Below are 20,978 nucleotides of genomic sequence, written 5' to 3' on the forward strand. Positions count from 1 at the left end.
TTGGCGCTGTGCTAGGGGCAAGAGTTCTTCCAGACTCTTGGACCAGCCCGCCTGTACCACCATCTCTACTTCCCAACCCCCACTGCCTGAGAGGTCATCAATGTCCTGCCTGAATTCTTTCCTTCAAGTGAAGATGTGACTGACTATCTCATCGAGTTGTCATGAGGATGAAAGAATGGCATTAAAGCATTTGGTATACAGTAGGTGCTCAATAAATTGCTAGTGGTTTTTATTCAAACGTTGCTAGTCTGATTTCTCCTGCCAGGCATTATCCATTATCCTAAGTAAAATGTGGGAGTTCTTGCAGGTTTCTTATTTATTTATTTATTTATTTATTTATTTATTTATTTATTTTTGAGATGGAGTCTCCCTCTGTCACCCAGCCTGGAGTACAATGGTGTGATCTCTGCTCACTGCAACCTCTGCCTCCAGGGCCCAAGCAATTCTCCTGCCTCGGCCTCCCAAGTATCTGGGATTACAGGCATGCACCACCACGCCCAGCTATTTTTTTGTATTTTTAGTAGCGAGGGGGTTTCACCATGTTGGCCAGGCTGGTCTTGAACTCTTGACGTCAGCTGATCCACCTGCTTCTGCCTCCCAAAGTGCTGGGATTACAGGTGTGAGCCATCAAGCCCGGCCACAGATTTCTTCTTCTTCCTTCTCCTCCTTCTCCTCTTCCTCCTCCTCCTCCACCACAACCACCATGCCCAGCTTATTCCAGGTTTGGTTGTTTTTTTCTTTGAGACAGAGTCTCACTTCATTACCCAGGCTGGAGTGCAGTGGCACCATCTTGGATCAGTGCAACCTCCACCTCCCTGGTTCAAGGGAGTCTCGTGCCTCAGCCTCCCAAGTAACTGGGATTACAGGTGCACACCACCACACTTGGCTAATTTTTTGTATTTTTAGCAGAGACAGGGTTTCACCTCTTCCAGGTTTTATGATGGTGCCCTGCTTACTTCTTCCCAAACTCTGCTCTCTGAAATACCCACATCAGTGCCCTGGCATTACTTATTAATGAGGCAGCCACTGTCCCAGGATCATGGGTTCTTCTTCCCTCAAGTCACAGCATTCTCAGGCCCTCTGGGCTTCAGGTTTTACTAATTTAATCACACAGACTCCTGATGAGTCCTGAATATAAAAGTCCAGCCAAGGCCGTGAGCTATGATCACACCACTGCACTCCAGCCTGGGCAACACAGTCAGACCCTGTCTCAAAAAAAAAAAAAAAAAAAAAAAAGGCCTGACATGGCGGGGCTCATGCCTGTAATCTCAGCTGGGAGGCAGAGGTAGGTGGATCATTTGAGGTCAGGAGCTCAAGACAGGCCTGGCCAACATGTTAAAAGCCCGTCTCTACTAAAAACAAAAATTAGCCAGGCGAGGTGGTGGGCACCAGTAATCTCAGCCACTCAGAGGCTGAGGCAGGAGAATCGCTTGAACCTGAGAGACAGAGGTTGCAGTGAGATTGTGCCACTGCACTCAAGCCTGGGCGGCTACAGAGTGAAACCCCATCTAAAATAGAAAAGAAAGAAAAGGAAAGAAAAAGAAGAAGGAAGAAAGAAAACAGAAATTCAGCCAGGATCCCTTCTCTAACTGTAGACCCAGAAAGCCAACTGCCTCTTAGATGTCTCCTTGCAGAGATCTCACAGACGCTTCAAACATAACACACCTGAAATCCAGCTCCTAATCAGCCCCCCAATCTGCCCCACCCTGTGTGTTAGCTTTGTCCTTCCAGGTACTGAGGCCAAAAGAAGTCATGTGGATTCCTCTTCCCACCACAGGCCATCACATCAACCCAGCGGCCACACCAACCCAGCAGCAAATCTTACCAGCTTTGCCTTTATTTTTATTTTTATTTTTTATTTTTGAGACATAATTTCGCTCTTGTCACCAGGCTGTATTGCAATGGCACGATTTTTGCTCACTGAAACCTTCACCTCCCGGGTTCAAGTGATTCTCCTGCCTCAGCCTCCCAAGTAGCTTGAATTACAGGCGCCCAGTACACCCAATTAATTTTTGTATTTTTAGAGACAGGGTTTCATCATGTTGGCCAGCCAAAGTGCTGAGATCACAGGCGTGAGTCACCGTGCCCTGCCAGCTTTGCCTGTAAATCGTATCTAGAATCCAACCATTTCTCACTCCTCCAGGGCCCCCAGCCTGGCCAGAGCCTCACTATCACCCACCCACCCGGACTACCAACCTGGTCTTCCAGCTCTGGCCCTGGCCTCCTAAGCCTGTTTCTCCCAGAGTGGCCACCAGAGGGCGCCTATGAACACCAGGGCCAGGTCACATCCCTCCTTTGCTTAGACTCTTCCATGGCTCCCACCTCACTTAGAATAAAAGTTAAAGTATTCTCTGCAGCCCACAAGAACCTGAATAATCTCCCCACCCTCGTCTGCTTTCTTTCATTTTTACTTTTATATTTTTTTGAGACGGAGTCTTGCTTTGTCTCCCAGGCTGGAGTGCCAGTGGCGCCATCTTGGCTCACCGTGGCAAGCAAGCTCCGCCTCGCAGGTTCACGCCATTCTCCTGCCTCAGCCTCCCGAGTGGCTGGGACTACAGGCACCTGCCACCATGCCCGGCTAATTTTTTTGTATTTTTATTTATTATTATTATTTTTTTGAGACGTAGTTTTGCTCTTGTTGCCCAGGCTGGAGTGCAATGGCGTGATCTCGGCTCACCACAACATCCGCCTGCCGGGTTCAAGCGATTCTCATGCCTCAGCCTCCTGAGTAGCTGGGATTACAGGTGTGTGCCACCACATCCGGCTAATTTTCTGTGTTTTTTTTTTTAGTAGAGACGGGGTTTCTCCATGTTGGTAAGGCTGGTCTCAAACTTCTGACCTCAGGTGATCCTCCCGTCTCAGCTTCCCAAAGTGCTGGGATTACAGGCGTGAGCCACCGCGCCCGGCCGCATTTTTTTGTATTTTTAGTAGTCACAGGGTTTCACCGTTTTAGCCAGGATGGTCTCGATCTGCTGACCTCATGATCTGCCTGCCTCGGCCTCCCAAAGTGTTGGGTGGGAGCCATCGCTCCCAGCCTTCTGCTTTCTTTTTTTGTTTGAGACGGAGTCTCGCTTTGTCACCCAGGCTGGAGTGCAATGGCATGACCTCAGCTCACTGCAACCTCTGTTTCCCGGATCCAAGCAATCCTCCCACCTCAGCCTCCCGAGTAGCTGGGATTACAGGCATGTACTACCATGCCCTGCTAATTTTTCTATTTTTAGTAGAGGAGGGGTTTTGCCATGTTGGCCAGGCTGGTCTCGAACTCCTGACCTCAGGTGATCCACCCATCTAAACCTCCCAAAGTGCTAGGATTACAGGCATCAGCCACCATACCTGGCCGCTAAGCTTTTCTTAAAAGCAATGGGCTAAGCCTCTGGCCCATTTTCTCTCCCTCACCTTGGTGCCCAGAGCATAGCCAGGGCAGATTGAAAGTCTTTATTTTTCTCAAATATAAAATCAGAGTCTCCCCAGGCAGCACATGAACTCCAGAGAGAGAATCAACGATAAGAATCACATTGCTAAAAAGAACAGGCCTATACCTACCTCCCACTCTCCCTCCCCACCAATCTGGGAGAGGGTAGGGCAGAGATCTTGGCCTCAAAGTTCTTGAGCAGCTGGCTGAAGCCCAATGCTGGGCGCCATGTGAGTTGGAGGAAGCCAGGGTGGGTGGAGCCCAGGCTGGCTGGATCCTGAGGTCAGTGCTTGTCAGTGGGGCGAAGGTTTAGAGATGCCAGGCGTCCCAGGGGTCCACGGCGAGCATTGGTTGCCAGCCGCTGCTGTGCCAGGAATGACTGGGCATGGGCAGGCGCCCGCTCTTCCCCAGCTCGCTGCTGCAAGGCCATGCCCTTCAGAAGGAGGTGTGGTTGGGGTCAGGTGAGCTCACAGGACCCCCTCCACCAATACTCTACCCATGAGATCTTAGAGCCCAGACCCCACACTTACCATATTATACCAGGCACTGATGAGCAGCTTTTCTTCCTGCTCCCTCTGACTTCGGCTTTTCTCAAAGTCCATCTGTCAAGAAGGCAAGTGTCAGGGGCCTAGATACGCTGGAGGCCGCGTAAAGGCATGAGGATACCCACCTCCAGGTGCCGGATGCGGACATCGCGTTCTCGGAGCTGTGTCCTTAGGGAACGGAGTTCTGGAGGTCCCCCTGCAGCCGGCCGCTGCTTGGGTTCCATGGTCTGCATGACCTACAGGTTGAGGAAGTCACAGCCAGGTGACTTTGGCCTTGAAACCCAATGGGACATACTGGGGTGTGTGTATTCATTCATTCATTATAGAATGTTGCCCAGGATGGTCTTGAACTCCTGGCATCAAGCAATTCTCCTGCCTTAGCCTCCCAAAGTATTGAGATTACAGGCATGAGCCATTGTGCCCATCCATGCAGTACTTTATTTTTATTTTTGTGATGGAGTCTGGCTCTATTGCCCAGGATGGAGTGAAGTGGCACAATCTCAGCTCACTTCAACCTTTGCCTCCCAGGTTCAAGTTATTCTCCTGCCTCAGCCTCCCAAATAGCTGGGATTACAGGCGTGTGCTACCACTCCCAGCTAATTTTTCTATTTTTAGTAGAGATGGGGTTTCGCCATGTTGGCCAGGCTGATCTCGAACTCCTGACCTCAAGGGATCAGCTGCCTCAGCCTCCCAAAGTGCTGGGATTACAGGCGTGAGCCACTGCGCCTGGCTGTGCAGTACTTTTTTTTTTTCAGATGGACTCTCACCCTGTTGCCTAGGCAGGAGTACAATGGCACAATCTTAGCTAACTGCAACCTCCACCTCCCAGGTTCAAACGATTCTCCTGCCTCAGCCTCCTGAGTAGCTGGGATTACAGGTGCCCACCACCATGCCCAGCTAATTTTTTTTTTTTTTTTTTTTTTTTTTGAGACGGAGTCTTGCTCTGTCGCCCAGGCTGGAGCGCAGTGACCAGATCTCGGCTCACTGCAAGCTCCGCCTCCCGGGTTCCCGCCATTCTCCTGCCTCAGCCTCTCGAGTAGCTGGGACTACAGGCGCCCGCCACCTCGCCCGGCTAGTTTTTTGTATTTTTTAGTAGAGACGGGGTTTCACCGTGTTAGCCAGGATGGTCTCGATCTCCTGACCTCGTGATCCACCCGTCTCGGTCTCCCAAAGTGCTGGGATTACAGGCTTGAGCCACCGCGCCCGGCCCAATTTTTGTATTTTTAGTGAAGACGGGGTTTCACCACGTTGACCAGGCTGGTTTCGAACTCCTGACCTTGTGTTCTGCCTGCCTTGGCCTCCCAAAGTGTTGGAATTACAGGTGTGAGCCACGGCGCCCGGCCGGCTGTGCAGTACTTTAATGTGACAATCAGTAGCAGTGGGGAATCATTGCAGAAGTCTGTCACATGGTGGGGTATGACAGGTGTGAACTGGGGCACAGATGTGCAAGCAGGAGGTTTGGCTCAATAGGAGGCACAAAAAGGCGGGAGCCAGGGCAGGCAACTTGTGGGAACACCCAGTGTCCTCACCATGCGGGCCTTGTCCACGTAGCGGCGGTATCGCTCCTCCATGGCCCGCAAGTCCGCGTCCTTCTTCTGCAGGTTATGCTGCAGCTCCTCGATCCGTCGGGTTGCTGGTGGAAGAGGTGGCCCATCAGCTTCACGCTGCTGGGCTTTGCGATCTCCCCAACCCCTGGTCACCAGGTCCCACTTACTGCTGCTGTCAGTGGGTGGCTCCAGCTCCTCAATGTACTCCCGCTTCCTCTGCAACTCCAGATCTGCCTCATGAAGCTTCTGCCTGTGGGCAGGGATGAGCAGCAGTGGGCTGACCTCCGAGCTGGCTTCTGTTTCGTCCCAGCGGTAGCCACAGACCTCCCCGCCAGCCAGAAATGCCCCTACATGGCCACAGAGCCCTCTCTGCCTGCCCCTCATGCCTGGGGGCTGTGTGCCCTGGTCCCACCATCTCCTCAGCCATCAGTCACAACCCTTCGCACCCTTAGCAGGTATCCTGTGGAACAGCCCCCTGCTGTCCACTTCGCCCATCCCAAAGCTCCCAAGTTGGTCCAGACACCATCGTCCCTTGCTAGCTTCTTCTACTCTCAACCACTCCATCTAGCAACCAGGGATCTTTCTAGAATACGAATCTCTTCAATAGCAGACAGGTAAAAGAAAAGAAAGAAGGCCAGGCGCAGTGGCTCATGCCTGTAATCCCAGTACTTTGGGAGGCCAAAGCGGGTGAATCATCTGGGGTCAGGAGTCCAAGACCAGCCTGGCCAACATGGTGAAACCCCGTCTCTACTAAAAATATAAAAAATTAATCAGGCATGGTGGCACACGCCTAAGAAACTCCCCACTACTGTCAAATCCATGCCCCCACCAAGAGTGCCCTCTTTCTGCGACTTACAAATGTTCCTCCAGCTTTCTTTTCAGCAAGACGGACTGGGGGAGAGAAGAGGCAAGGTGAGTGGGGGGTCCAGAGAGGACCTAATTCCTCCTTCCCAGGGTGAGGGTAGGGGGTGCCACCCTGGGCCCATGGTACTTACAATGGCCTGTATGGGGCATCGGGCAGCATGGGAGAGAGAGGAGGGTTACTTCGGGGCATGAGGGAGGGCCAGGCAGGGAGGTGGTGGGTGACACTCACGTCTTCAGTCTTGCCCCCCTGCTCCTGCAGGGCTTTCTGAAGGTCCTCCACCTGGGCCCACAGCTCAGATAGCTGCTGCTGGTTCAGCCTGCAAGGGTGGGGGGCCGCTTAGTGCCTTCGCCCACTTTCGGCCCCCTCTGTCCCTGCTCTGCGCAGGTAGGTCCCCAGGCGCTCACCGGTGCTGCGTCTCCAACCCGTGGCGAGCGCGGTTCGCCTCCTCCAGGTGGCGCTGCAGCTCCTCCTGCCGCTCGCGGTCGGCCGCCTCCTGCCGGCACAGCCGCTTGTTCTCCAGCTGAAGCCGCAGGAGCGTCTCCCTGCAGACCCGGTTGGAGAAAGCAGGGCCAGGGTCGGGTCACCCCGCAGGCTCGCTGGGGCTCAGGGCGGGTGGAGCTAGGGGCGGGACAGAGCCCTGGGGAAGAGCTCAGCCAGACCATGGGGTTGGAACACCGAAGACCTAACTAGGGTTAAAGTGGACGGAGCCCTAAGCTGGGGTAGGGGGTGGAGCTAGGCAGGGGCGGAGCTACAAGAGTGGATTCGAACAGCTGGGATGCGGCTGCTGGAAAGCCGGAAGCAGAAATGGGAAGAATTAGGATGGGAGAGTTTTTTGGGGTTTTTTTGTTTGGTTAGTTTTGTTTTTTTTGTTTGTTTGAGATGGAGTTTCGCTCTGTCGCCTAGGCTGGAATACAGTGGCGCGATCTCGACTCACTGCAACCTCCGCCTCCCAGGTTCAAGCGATTCTCCTGCCTCAACCTCCCGAGTAGCTGGGACTACAGGCGCACGCCAGCACGCCCGGCTATAATTTTTTGTATTTTTAGTAGAGACGAGGTTTCACCGTGTTAGCCAGGATAGTCTCGATCTCCTGACCTTGTGATCCGCCTGCCTTGGCCTCCCAAAGTGCTGGGATTACAGGCGTGAGCCACTGAGCCCGGCCGTTTTGGGGGTTTTAAAATCATTTTTATTTTGTATAGAGGGCCACTGTGTTGCCCAAGCTGCTCTCAAACTCCTGGGCTCAAGTGATCCTGCAGCTCCGGCCTTCCAAAGTGCTGGGATTTAGAGGTGTGATCCACCATGCCTGGCCTGGGAGAGTTAATGCCAGCAGGGCACAGGGGACTGAAACTCACAGAGGCTACACTGACAGGGGTGGACCCTGGGGGAAAGGATCAAAGTCGGCGGGGCTAGGGCATAGGATTTTTGTGCGGGAAGTGGAGCCAGGTGTTGGACATAATGTGTGTACTAAGGATAGACCCTGGAGAGGCAAAGTCATCTGGTAGGGCTGAAAGGAGCCAAATCAGCAGTAAGTGGGCCTAGGAGCCCGGCTAGGACCTGGAGCTGAGACCAAGCAACCCGTGCTAGTAGGTGGGAGGGCGGGGGTGGGGCTGAGGGCGGGCCTTGGCAGGCCTGGGTGGAGCCAGAGTTTTGAGTGACCCCAGGATACCTGAGCTCCGCAGGCAGGATCTCCGCGGCTAAGTTATCCATGGGTGGGGAGGTGGGATCCAATGAGGGGTCTGAAGAATGCAAGAAAAGTCTTCAGGTCTCTTCGAATTCCCTGTCCCCACCCCTAGGGTCTTCTTCCCAAAGATCATCTTTTGGGGCTCAAGTTCAGCCAACAGCCTGGCTTGACACAAGCTCCATCCCCAGCTTGATAGAGAACCAGGAGGGTTGGCCTGGCTTTTTAGCCTTTGCTCCACCCTGAAACCCTGAGCCTCTCTCTTCAATATGACCATGTCACATCTTTCTGGTCACCTCCAGCCTGGCCTAGCTCTCTCCCCAGCCTAGACATGCACTGGGACACAACCTGTTCTGCCCAAACAGTACACCAGGACAGGTAAGGCCCCAGCATGGGGCTTCATCTCACCGGCCTGGGTCAATCCCCGCGGCTGCAGCTGGGCGCAGCGCAGCTCCTCATTGGCCTCCCGCAAGGAGTCCCGCTCCGCCAACAGCCGCTGCAGGGACAGGGTACAAGATACCACACGGGTCAGGCTCGGCTCCCCGGGAAATAGGCTACCCCAGAATTGGCAGGGTGGGGCTTGGGCTGTGGGACCTCAGCCTCACCTCCTTCTCCTTTGTCACCGACTCATACTTTTCCTCCAGGTTGCGGTATTCAAATAGCCATTTCTCGGCCTTCATGGCCTCCTCCTGCCGCTGGCCCTGCAGTTCCTGCACCTGAACACAGAGAGGGGAAGAATAAGGACTGCAGGGGTGGAAGCAGGGGCAGGGGCTGAGTACAGATGGTTCCCAATCCAGGATGGTTTGACTTATGATTTTTTTGACTTTACTATGGTGCTTTCAGCTGTGTATGTTTTTTGCTTGGCTTTTTTTTGTTTTGTTTTTGTTTTTTGTTTTTTGAGACGGAGTCTCGCTCTGTCACCCAGGCTGGAGTGCAGTGGCGCGATCTCGGCTCACTGCAAGCTCCGCCTCCTGGGTTTACGCCATTCTCCTGCCTCAGCCTCCTGAGTAGCTGGGACTACAGGCGCCCGCCACCGCGCCCGGCTAATTTTTTGTATTTTTAGTAGAGACGGGGTTTCACCTTGGTCTCGATCTCCTGATCTTGTGATCCGCCCGCCTCGGCCTCCCAAAGTGCTGGGATTACAGGTGTGAGCCACCGCGCCCAGCCTTTTGCTTGGCTTTTTAAGAGACAGGGTCTCGCTCTGTTGCCCTGGCTGGTCTCAAACTCCTGGCCTCAAGCGATCCTCCCACTTCAGCCTCCCAAAGCACTGGGATTACAGGTGTGAGCCATTGCACCCAGCCAACTGTGAATGTTAATAGTAAGAAGCCATATAACCATTCTGTTTTTCAATTTCAGTGAAGTAGTCTTCAATAAATTGCATGATATAGTCAATGCTTTATTATAAAATAGGCTTTATGGTAGATGATTTTGCCAAACTAGGCTAAGGAAAGCATGATTAAGGTAGGCTAGACTAAGCTGTGATGTTCGATAGGTAAGGTATGTTCAATGGATTTTCTTTCTTATTTCTTAAAAAATTTTTTAAAAATTATTTTTTAAAAACAGATGGGATCTCACTATGTTGACCAGACTGTTCTTGAAATGCTGGCCTCAAGCGATCTCCTATCTCAGCCTCCCAAAGTGCTGGGATTATAGGCATGAGTCACCACGCCCAGCCCTCTTTTTCTTTTTTTTTCTTTTTAAATATATTTTTCTTTTTTTCTTTTGAGACAGAGTCTCCCTCTCTCAACCAGGCTGGAGTGCAGTGATGCGATCTTGGCCTACTGCAACTTCACCTCCCAGGTTCAAGCGATTCTGGTGCCTCAGCTTCCTGGGTAGCTGGAATTACAGGCGCATGCCACCATGCCCAGCTAATTTTTGTATTTTTAGTATTTTAGGGTTTCGCTATGTTGGCCAGGATGGTCTCAAACTCCTGCCTCAAGTGATGTGGGGTTACAGAAGGCGTTATGGGGTGCCCGCCTTGGCCTCCCAAAGCACTGGGATTACAGGCGCGAGTCACCGCACCCAGTCTTTTTCTTTTGTTTGAGGCAGGATCTCGCCTTGTCACTCAGGCTGGAATGCAGTGATGCAGCCACAGCTCACTACAACCTCAAAATCCCAGCCTCAAGTGATCCGGTTCAGTCTCCGAAAGCGCTGGGATACTAGGCCTGGCCTTTAAACGCATTTTAGGATATTTTCAATTTACCACGAGTTTTGTTACATGGGTAGGTAGCCCCAAGTAAATCAAGCAGCAAGGTGAAGGGGCGGGCATCAAAGAATTTAGAGGAGCGGTACTTAAGGGAAGGGCTGGGCTTACTAACCCAGACAGAGGAACAGCCTGGGTGGAGGGAAGAGGCCTGGAAGGCGTGGCCTAAGGGCAAGTGAGGCAGGGACTCAGGGGAGGGCGGGCCAACAGTAAGGGACACGCTGCCAGGGGCGGGGCCCCGGCCCTAACCCCGACCCCGCCGCACCTGCCGCCGCTGCGCCTCCAGCTGGGCGCGCAGGGAGCCAGCTCGGCGCAGCTCATCCTCCAGCTGCCGCGTGCGCTCGGCGTGGCCAGCATTGCGTTCCTCCAGCTGCCGCACCTGCCGCCGCAGCTCTCTCAGCTCTCCCAAGCGGCGCTGGCAACTGTTCAGCGTGGCCTCCAGCTGCCCAGCACGCTCCGAGGACTGCCTAGGGGAGTGGAGAGGGAGGGGGGAGGACTGAGAGCTCTGATCAGGGTTCAGCTGGGATGCGGAGTGGCCCTTGGAGCAGAGGAGGGTGTTGTTCAGCCTGAGGCTTTTGGGTTCAAGGTGAAGGGGTCATGAAAGTCGAGGGTCAGGGTCAACCCGGGCCTGGTGCTGTTGAGAGTCATTACAGCAATAGTTAGCCCAGGGTTATAATCAGGGATCCTCTGGGGTGGAATTGTGGGGACACAGAGGGTTGTGGGGTTATAGGGGGAGTGATGGGGGGCCTAGAGAGGTCTGAGCATCTGCCAAGGACACCTTGGGGTCATTGGGGGAGCTATGGGACAAGAGCACTGTGGGGTCCTTAGAAGTGCAATGGGGGCCGGGCGCGGTGGCTCACGCCTGTAATCCCAGCACTCTGGGAGGCCGAGGCGGGCGGATCACAAGGTCAGGAGATCGAGGCCATCCTGGCTAACAGGGCGAAACCCTGTCTCTACTAAAAATACAAAAAAGCCAGGCATGGTGGCGTGTGCCTGTGGTCCTAGCTACTCGGGAGGCTGAGGCAGGAGAATGGCGTGAACCCGGAAGGCGGAGCTTGCAGTGAGCCGAGATGGCGCCACTGCACTCCAGCCTGGGCGACACAGCGAGACTCCGTCTCAAAAAATAAAAAATAAAAAATAAAAAAAGAAGTGCAATGGGGGGGTGCACTAGTACTTTTGCATTACAGAGGTGCTATAGGGGCCCAGTAGAGCCCTTTGTGGTTACAGAAGGCACAGTAGAGTCAAAAGGGGTTGCAAAGTCCTAGAAGGTACCATGGGATCCAGGAGCATTATGAAGTCCAAAATGTGCAGTGGGATCTGCAGACCATTGTGGGGGAGGTTCTTGTGTTTTGTGGGGCCAAAGGGATGCTATGGGGTCTTGGAAGCATACTGTGGAATAAGAGGGGGCAGTGTGGGGTCCAGGGGTTATGGTGGAGTTCAGGATAGCGCAATGTGGCCTTGGGCGTTCTGTAGGGCTCAGGGTGGCACTGTGGAGTCCAGGGGGCATATTGGGGGTTCACTGGGCATATAGAAATTACAGAGTTGCATGGCATCAGAGGGGAACTCTGGCAACAAGTTTACCCCCAGCCCCCTGTGATGGGGACCCAGGAACCCAACACTCACCGCAGCTCATCCATCTCATCCTTCAGGGCCTGTGCCTCCTGGGCCAGGCTGGTCAGCGCCTGGTTCCGGTGCTGCAGCTCCGCAACCTCCCGCTCCAGCTCAGCACAGCGCAGGCGCTCATCCTCTCTGCCACTCTCCAACCTGGGGGTGGTGGTGGGGAAAGGGCACATGAGGGAGCTGCCCTCCCCCCGTCCCCTGGCTTGCCTGGCCCAGTCCCCAGATGACCGCACCTGAAGTTCTCCTCCTGCAACTGCTCCAGCTGGGATTGCAGCAGCAGCAGCTTCTTGGCAGTGAGACCTGGGGTACCCTCGCCTTCAGGCCGGCCCACCCGCTCCCGCAGCGCTGCATTCTCTTGTGCCAGGCTCTGCTTCTCCTCTGACAGGAGCATCAGCTGCGGGCAGGGTAGGAAGATGAGCTGGGGCTTGGAGAGGGGCTATTCAAATGTCCCTGCCCCACCTCGGGCCCTACCTGCCGCTCCAGGTCCAGACAGCGCTGCTGTAACTCATCCCCCTCCTCAGCCTCCTCACTTAGGAAATAGTACCTGCGGGACTGCGGAGATGAGGGGGAAGAGGAACTCAGGAATTCAGGAGAAGGACGAGGGGAGGGAGGCTGAGATCTCTAGAGGCCAGTGGAGGGGAACAAGAAACCCTCAGGATTGAAAAGAGGGCTGGTGCCGGGTGCGGTGGCTCACGCCTGTAATCCCAGCACTTTGGGAGGCTGAGGCAGGTGGGTCACCTGAGATCAGGAGTTCCAGACCAGCCTGGCCAACGTGGTGAACCCCGTCTCTACTAAAAATACAAAAATTAGCCGGGTGTGGTGGTGCGCACCAGTAGTGCTGGCTGCTTGGGAGGCTGAGGCAGGAGAATCGCTTGAACCCTGGAGGCGGGGGTTGCAGTGAGCCGAGATTGCGCCACTACACTCCAGCCTGGGTGACAGAGTGAGACTCCATCTCAAAAAAAAAAGAAAAAGAAAAAGAAAAGAAAACAGGGCTGGGGTTGGAGACTGAAGGAAGAGCGACTCCAGAACACTGGAGACCTGGCACAGGAAGTGACTAGCACCCTGGGAGATGGGCGTGGCTTACAGGCTTAAGGACAAGCCCCTCCCCCTTAGGGAGCCCTGAGCATCTGTAATGGGGTCTGGAACTTTAACAAGGTTCAGTCCCAAGGTTAATCACAGCAAACCTATTCCCAACCCCGGGCCTTTGGATTTGCTGATCCCTGTGCCCAGAACACCTTTCCCCCAAATCTCTTACCTGGCTATCAAAGTTGCCATATGTCTCTGGTGACAGGGAGTCAGGACTGTCTTTGGTCATGAGCTGGGGAGTGGGAAGGGGCATTGTAATGAACTGGATATCTGAGGGCAGACTTCAAAGCATCTACTATCCCAACTGAGAACCTCTCCATCTTCCCATCGTCAAGGCCAGTTCTGCCCAATAACCCCAGCCCAGAGGTTGCCCTCCTGCCTCCAGCATAGAGGGAAGCCAGATCCCTTGAGCCTGCTATATTGCGACTTAGAGCTGGGAGGAGCTGGCAGACACATGAGACGGAGATGTCTGGCCAGCTGAGTTCCAGGCAGAGTCCAGAGCTTACCAGGGCAGGGCCTGTGCCCAGTTGCCTCTGCCCTAGCGATGTCCCCTCTGCTGACATTTTTCAATTGCACCCTGAGTGCCCCTACCCACCTCCTGGATGGCTTCCATCACCACATGCTGAACCGATTCTTCCAGCGTCATGATTCTCTGGATGTGCTCTGGGGATCAAGGTGGGGGAGGCTGAGACCCAGGGGTGAGGTGGGGAGGAAGGAGGATTTCCTCAGGCCAGCCCCTGGGGACCTCCTAAGCTCCCCATACCCTGCTTTTTCTCGCAACTGATGGCACAGCCCAGCACCAGCTGAAGCAGCTTGCCGAGCTCCGCTGGGTCTGAGAACTCTCCAATGAGGCTCACATCTGGGAGGTGCTCTTCTGACACAGGATGCGCCAGGACCTGGGGAGAAGGGGGTGTCAGGGGCTCATGGGTCCACCCTTCTCCCAACTCAACCCCCTGAATCCCTTTACAGTTACTCACATCCTGGGAGTACTCTACCAGGCTCCGTAAGACCATCTTCAGATTGCTGACCTAGGGAGAAACAAGGAGCTGTGGACAAGTTCAGAGGTCCCCGACTCTAAATCTGTACATCCCATCCTTTCTCCACCTCACTTCTCCTTTCCTGCTCATCTCATCCTATTCTGTCTGCATGTGCCTTCCTCTAGGGGTGACCTCTTTGGCTGTCTGCCCCTTTTGTCTACCTGACCATCTTTGTTTCGTTTTTATTTATTTTTTGCTTTAGTTTTTTGAGACAGGGTCTCGCTGTCACCCAGGCTGGAGTGTAGTAGTGCAATCTTGGCTCACTGCAGCCTCGACCTCCTGGGGTCAAGCAATCCTCCTATCTCTGCCTCCCTAGTAGCTGGGACTACAGGCATATGCCACCACACCTGACTACTTTTTATTTGTAGAGAGGAGGTTTTGCTATGTAGCCCAGGCTGCTCTGAAGCTCCTGAGCTCAAGCAATCCTCCCATCTCAGCCTCCAAAAGTGCTGGGAATACAGACATGAGCCACAGTGCCCGGCCTGCCTGACCGTCTTTCTTCATATGTCTCCAGAACCCAGTCACTTCTCACCACCTGCCCCACCATCCTTTAGCCCTGCCCATCCATCCTCACCTCTCACCTGGATTAATGCACCAGCTGCCTCTCCTCTTCCGCTTTTGCTGCCTACATTTTATTTCTTTCCATGCAGCCCGGGGGAGCTTTATAAAGCCTAAGCCAGGGTGCATCTTTGCTCTACTAAAACCCTGCCTTGAGTTTCCACAGCACTTAAAAATAGAATTCACACCCTCATCATGGCCTGCCAGGCCCCTGATGACCTCATCTCCTACAAATCTTGCCCTCTTGCTCTGTTCTGCCCTCTTTGCCATTCCTCCATCACACCAAGTTTATCCCCAACTCAGGGCCTTTGCATCTGCTATTCGCTGTGCCTGGAACACCATTCCCTCAAGTCTCACTTGGAGATTAACCCATCTGATGTAATCACCCACCCATGCCCTCATTGCTCTTTCTCAAAGCGCTGCTTTTTTCTTGTCTTCATAGAACTATTGGCATCAAAAGTTTTTTCTTTCTTTCTTTTTTATTTCTTCTTGAGACAGAGTCTCGCTCTGTTGCCCAGGCTGGAGTGCAATGGCTCGATCTTGGCTCACTGCAACCTCTACCTCCCAGGTTCAAGTGATTCTCATGTCTCAGCCTCCCAAGTAACTGGGATAACAGGTGCGCATCACCACAGCCAGCTAACTTTTGTATTTTTAGTAGAGACAGGGTTTCACCATGCTGGGCAGGCTGATCTCAAACTCTTGGCCCCAAGTGATCCACCCACTTTAGCCTCTCAAAGTGTTGGGATTACAGGCATGAGCCACTGTGCCCAGCCTGGAAGTTAATTTTTATGGTTGTGTTTTATGTGTTGCTTGTCACTAGAATGATGGCTGTGTGGGACAGGTTTTTGTCTGTGTTATTCCTTGCTGAATGCCCAGGCCTGGCACAGGGTGAGTACTCAATAGATGAATGGATGAACAAATGGTTGATCATCAGACATCTGTCCCTCTTTCTGCCCATCACCCAGGACATGTGCCTAGCTGGTCCGTCCCTGGTCATCTCTTCACCAGTCTGTCCTCTAATCAGGAGTCCAATTGTCACCTTCAGCTTCCAATTGGGACCTGGATCTTCTGAGATGCCCTGGAGCCATGCCTCGTTGAACCAGGAGGGGTCTCTGGGGGCGAGAAGGTGGGATGAGAAGACTGGGGGACACTTTTGGGATCCTCCCCCTCAGCTCCACTCACATCTGGTTCAGCACATAGGCTATGGCAAGGCCGCTGCTCAGGTCCTGAGGGCTGGCACAGGAAGACGGAACATGGAACGTCTGTAACTGAGGGGTCAAGGAAAAGACAATGGAGAGAGTTAGGGCCTGGGAGAGCGGGACCACTCCCCTTTTGCAGACTTTGCCAGTCAGGGAACCTCATATGGTGGGGCGGGCGCTGCTCCGCCACAGCAGCTCTGCAAGGGAGTGGCTTCTGCTCACCTGAGCCCAGAGGGGGCGTGGCCTCACTTCACCTCTGCCCAACAAACCCTGCGCGTCCAGGCCAGGGCGGTATCACGAGTCACCTGGGCCCCACAGGCACCACGTGACCAGGCCAATTCACCTGCGCCCTCGCCCCACGTGAACCAGCCACAGAGGGGCGGGGCCTCACCTGTCCTTTCTACTCAGACTTGCCACGTGACGGGGGCGGGTGCTCGGGCCAGAGTCCAACGGTCCAGCAAGCCGACGACCCCTGCACCTCCCCGCCCCAGTACCAAGGGACTGACCGCACCAGGACCAGGGATCCCGGGCAAGAGGAGTGGGCGCTCACCTTCCCCTAGCCCCGCCCCACGACCTACCCAGGTGAGCAGAGACCCGCATAGCTCGGCCTTGTCCACGCTCATGGCTCCTGATAGGATTCAATCCAAGCCACGGAGCCCCAGCGCCGCGGCCGCCTCCGGGTCCGCCACCAGCGAGCGCCCGCAGCCCCGACCTCCCGCTCGGCCTAGAGCGCCGCCCCGCCCCGCCCCCTAGGCGCAGGCCCCGCCCCGCCCCCAAGCCCAGGCTCCACCTCGGTAACGTAATCTCCTCCCCACGCCCGCTCTTGCCTCCAGCCCCGCCATCTTGGATCCGGGCAGCGTTCGGGCGCCCACCCTGCCGCTAGGGGTCAGCCTGGCACAGCCTTGTGCATCCGAGGGTGGTCCCACCTTCCCTCCTCCCCCTGGTCCTTTTTGGGGTGGGAGGTCCTCAAGATCCTGTTGAGACGAGGTGCTCCACCCTGTTACGCAAGCGCATTCACATATTTTCTCTGCAACTTAAATAAATTAATGCGTCTAACCACTTTATGATCGGAGCCTTTGTGCTGGGCGGGGCGAGCCCTGGCATTTTCTATGGACTCGGAGAGGGGATGCTAAAGGGGTTTTCCGGCCGGACGCCGTGGCTCTCGACTGTAATCCCAGTACTTTGGGAGGCCTAGGAGAGATAATTAGTTTGGCCAGAAGTTCGAGACCAGCCTCTCTTCAAAACATTTAAAAATTAGCCAGGTAGCGGTGGTTCACGCCCGTAATCCCAGCACTTTGGGAGGCAGAGGCGGGCGGATCACGAGGTCAGGAGTTCGAGACCAGCCTGGCCAACGTGGTGAAACACCCGTCTCTATTAAAAATACCAAAAATTGGCCGGGCGCGGTGGCTCAAGCCTGTAATCCCAGCACTTTGGGAGGCCGAGACGGGCGGATCACAAGGTCAGGAGATCGAGACCATCCTGGCTAACACGGTGAAACTCCGTCTCTACTAAAAAATACAAAAAAAAAACTAGCCGGGCGAGGTGGCGGGCGCCTGTAGTCCCAGCTACTCGGGAGGCTGAGGCAGGAGAATGGTGGGAACCCGGGAGGCGGAGCTTGCAGTGAGCTGAGATCCGGCCACAGCACTCCAGCCTGGGTGACAGAGCAAGACTCCGTCTCAAAAAAAAAAAAAAAAAAAAAAACCAAAAATTGACTGGGCGTGGTGGCGCACGCCTGTAATCTCAGCTACTCCGGAGGCTGAGGCAGGAGAATCGCTTGAACCCAGGAGGCGGATGTTGCAGTCAGCCAAGATCGTGCCACTGCACTCCAGTGGGGCAACAGTGCAAGACTCCTTCTCAAAAAAAAAAAAAAAAAAAAAAAAAAAAAAAAAACCCAGGCATGTTGGCGTGTTTCTGTCGTCCTAGCTCTACAAAGGTTGAGGTGGGAGGATGGCTTGAGCCCAGGAGGTCGAGACTGCTGTGAGCCGTGATAGAGCCACTGCACTCCAGTCTGGGTGACAGAGCAAGACCCTGTCTCAAAAAAAAATAAAAATAAAAAAAGATAAAAGTTTAAAAATAGGACCAGGCGCGGTGGCTCACGCCTGTAATCCCAGCACTTTAGGAGGCTGAGGCGGGCAGATCACGAGGTCAGGAGATCCAGACCATCCTGGCTAACACGGTGAAACCCCGTCTCTATTAAAAATACAAAAAATTAGCCAGGCGTGGTGACACCTGTAGTCCCAGCTACTCGGGAGGCTGAGGCAGGAGAAGAGCTTGAACCCGGGGGGCGGAGCTTGCAGTGAGCCGAGATCGCGCCACTGCACTCCAGCCTGGGTGACAGAGCGAGACTTCGTCTCAAAAAAAAAAAAAAAAAAAAAAGGCCTGGCGCGATGGTTCACATCTGTAATCCCAGCACTTTGGGAGGTCGAGGAGGGAGGACTGCTTGAATCTAGGAGTTTGAGAATAGCCCTGGCAACACAGCGAGACTCCGTCTCTACAAAAATAAAATAAAAAATAAATGTAGCTGGGCGTGGTGGCATGCGCCTATTCCCAGCTACTCCAGAGGCTGGGGTGGGAGGATCGCTTGAGCCCGGGAGGTCAACGCTGCAGTGAGCCGTGGTCGCGCCACTGCACTCCAGCCTGGACGTCAGGAGGGGAGACTCTGTCTCAATAAATAAATAAATGAAGGGATCCTCCCCGCATTATTGACGCCAGGAGTAGATAAGGGGACACGGGTATGGTCCTAGGTCGAGGAAAGGTCAGCTAGACACATATCCTGGCTGATGGACAGGCACCCTTGCCCAGCCTGGATCCGTCTTCCACGATATTCCCCCCACGCCTTCCCCTCCCCAGATGCGCGCTCGGCATCCCCCCGCACCTCAGAACCCAGGATTTGGCTGAAGCTGCCGCGACGCCCGCGCCCACCAGGGGGCGCGGAGACCGCAGAACTAGGCCTAGGGGGAAGACTGTGCCCGCCGTGAGACCCCCGCTGGGGCGGTGGAGGGGGCTCAATGGAAAGTGATGGCAATTATAGTTAACAATAAAATTGCAGTCACCATGTATGGAGTGCTTACTGTATGCAGTCCCTGCGCTAAGCGATTTAAATACGTAGACTACTAGATGGCAAGTGCTGTTTTAAATCCTTGTTTTGCCGGCGAGAAAACAGAGGTTCCGAGTGGACCCGGTTTTGAGGGGAAGGGTGAAGCCCAGGCTCGCGCCCTATGACCCCAGGGTCCCTGGGCAACCCCTCCCCCATAGGCGAGAGGCGTAATGTGCGCTAATTAGAGGTTATTAGCTGTACCCGGAGGGAGGGGCGGGCTCTGCATTGGGGGCGGGCCCAGATGGGAGGGGAGGGGCGCTGCTCCCATCCACCCAGAAGATCCTGGCGCCAGCTACCTTGCCCCGGAGCAGGGTGGGCAAAGTGACAGCTGCTCCCCGCGCGCATCGCACGAACGCAGTCACTCACCCCCAGACACCCGATTACAGCCTACTCATGCGCAGCCGGGGACCTTGGATGCTCGTCCACGTCCCCACAACCTCCTCCCGCGTGGTTTTCCAGACTCCAGCCCCTGGGAGCGGGTGGAGAGGATAGTGGGGGATGGGGACAAGGGCCGGCAGCGCTGGCTTCCGGACTGGGCTGTCTTCCGGCGGTCGTGGGAACAGCTGCTGTTGGCTCCCCCACCTCGCATTCACCAGAGGCGAGGGTGCTGCCAATACAGGGAAACAGGGCCACCCCGTTCCCAGGTAGCAGCTGGAGGTGAGCCAGGAACCACAGCTGTTACAAGCATGGGTGACTGGACATGCTGAGATCACCACATTAGGGCGGGGGTCGCAGGGATTTTGATGTTCAGGAGAAATCTGGAAATCCAAATATTTAGGGAAATTGACTTAAATTGTCCTAATGTTGGCGTGATGTTGTGGGCGTCCCAGATGTTCCGGGAGCCAGGAGTCCCCAGACTTACGGAAAAGTCTGGGTGTGCTCAATTTGGGGGAGGAGCACAACCCTCCATTTTGGGGCGGCAGGGAGTCCCACATTTGGGGAAAAGCAGTGAGCTTCTATGTCAGCAGGGAAGAGAGCAGCAATCTCTGTTTTGAAACACAGGGACCCTGCTGTGCAGAGATCCAGGCACCTTTAGTTCAGCAAGAGGGGCTGAAAACCTTCCGTATTTTGGAAGAAGGATCCAAACCCGTTTTAGGTAAAGAGAGCCCCCAACGTTTTAGGGGATGGTCTGAAGGCCGCCATTTGTAGGGACACAGAACCCTGGTGTGCAGGTCTGGGCCAGCAGCCCCCAGCTGGATTGGGAAGCCCACCCCCTCCTACTGGTTTCCAGGAACAGCTGGGCCCAGCCTGGGTTGTACTGCTGGGAAGTGGCTGACTCAACCCCTCCCTGTGGCCACAGCTGGACCCCGGCCTGCCCCCTCCAGCTTTCACATCTGGGCAGGGACCCAGTCTTCATCAGGGCTGAGAAGGGGACCCTCAGTCCCACAACTGGAGAACAGTGCCCCTCTGGCACTCCCCTGGCTGACCACAGCCACTGGGTGGACTCCATGCATCATTACCATGGAGGACTCTGGCAGGACCCCTACAGCCCAGATATTGACATCCTGCCAGGAACTCCTAGCTAGTCCCCCCTCCCTGTGTCTGTCTGCGCCTGAGTCCATGTGAAATGTGCTGGGTTTTTTGTTTGTTTGTTTGTTTGTTGTTTTGGAGAGAAAGGGTTTTGCTATGTTGCCCAGGATGGTCTCGACCTCCTGACTTCAAATAATCCCTCTGCCTCTGCCTCCTAAAGTGTTGGGATTTCAGGTGTGAGCCACCGCGCCCGGCCAGATGTGCTGGTCTTTGTAGGTGTGAGATGGAGGATCTGTGACTGTGTGTACACGGGCATGTATCCTGCATCCATTGTGTCATAAGGCCTTGGAGTTTGTGCAACAGGCTGTGCCTGATTTGATGTGGAGGGGCGGGGATTTGCTTTCAGGGACTGGGGGAGGGGAAATTTGTAACATCCTTGTCTGTAACATCCAGGTTGGGGCCCGGCTTGTTGGCTCACGGCAGTAATCCCAGCACTTTGGGAGGCCAAGGCAGGCAGATCACTTGAGATCAGGAGTTCAAAACCAGCTTGGCCAGCATAGTGAAACCCTGTCTCTACTAATAATACAATAATCAGCCAGGCATGGTGGTGAGTGCCTGTAATCCTAGCTACTCGGGAGGCTGAGGCAAGAGAATCGCTTGAACC

The 20,978-nt window shown here is 54.6% G+C and overlaps 1 protein-coding gene across 2 annotated transcripts; it reads right to left on the bottom strand.

The window, feature by feature from the left end:
- Positions 1–3,420: 3,420 nt before the first annotated feature.
- HOOK2 (hook microtubule tethering protein 2) lies at positions 3,421–19,334 on the bottom strand. Of its 2 annotated transcripts, none has more exons than XM_065534486.1 (22): positions 19,211–19,334; positions 15,731–15,816; positions 15,588–15,660; positions 13,931–13,981; positions 13,717–13,849; positions 13,549–13,616; positions 13,123–13,185; positions 12,339–12,419; positions 12,101–12,261; positions 11,871–12,011; positions 10,513–10,714; positions 8,650–8,760; positions 8,453–8,540; positions 8,033–8,102; positions 6,774–6,911; positions 6,598–6,685; positions 6,361–6,395; positions 5,672–5,754; positions 5,487–5,590; positions 4,083–4,193; positions 3,943–4,014; positions 3,421–3,845 (listed from the first exon to the last, which is right to left on the bottom strand). In XM_065534486.1, the coding sequence occupies exons 4-22, from the start codon at positions 13,964–13,966 to the stop codon at positions 3,696–3,698; spliced, it is 1,935 nt and encodes a 644-aa protein (XP_065390558.1). In that variant the 5' UTR covers positions 13,967–13,981; positions 15,588–15,660; positions 15,731–15,816; positions 19,211–19,334; the 3' UTR covers positions 3,421–3,695. The 2 variants fall into 2 exon arrangements, with proteins under 2 accessions (XP_065390558.1, XP_005588200.3); XM_005588143.4 differs by lacking the exon at positions 19,211–19,334 and adding an exon at positions 16,326–16,473.
- Positions 19,335–20,978: the final 1,644 nt, after the last annotated feature.

Source organism: Macaca fascicularis, chromosome 19, assembly GCF_037993035.2.
Source record: "Macaca fascicularis isolate 582-1 chromosome 19, T2T-MFA8v1.1".
Lineage (NCBI taxonomy): Eukaryota > Metazoa > Chordata > Mammalia > Primates > Cercopithecidae > Macaca > Macaca fascicularis.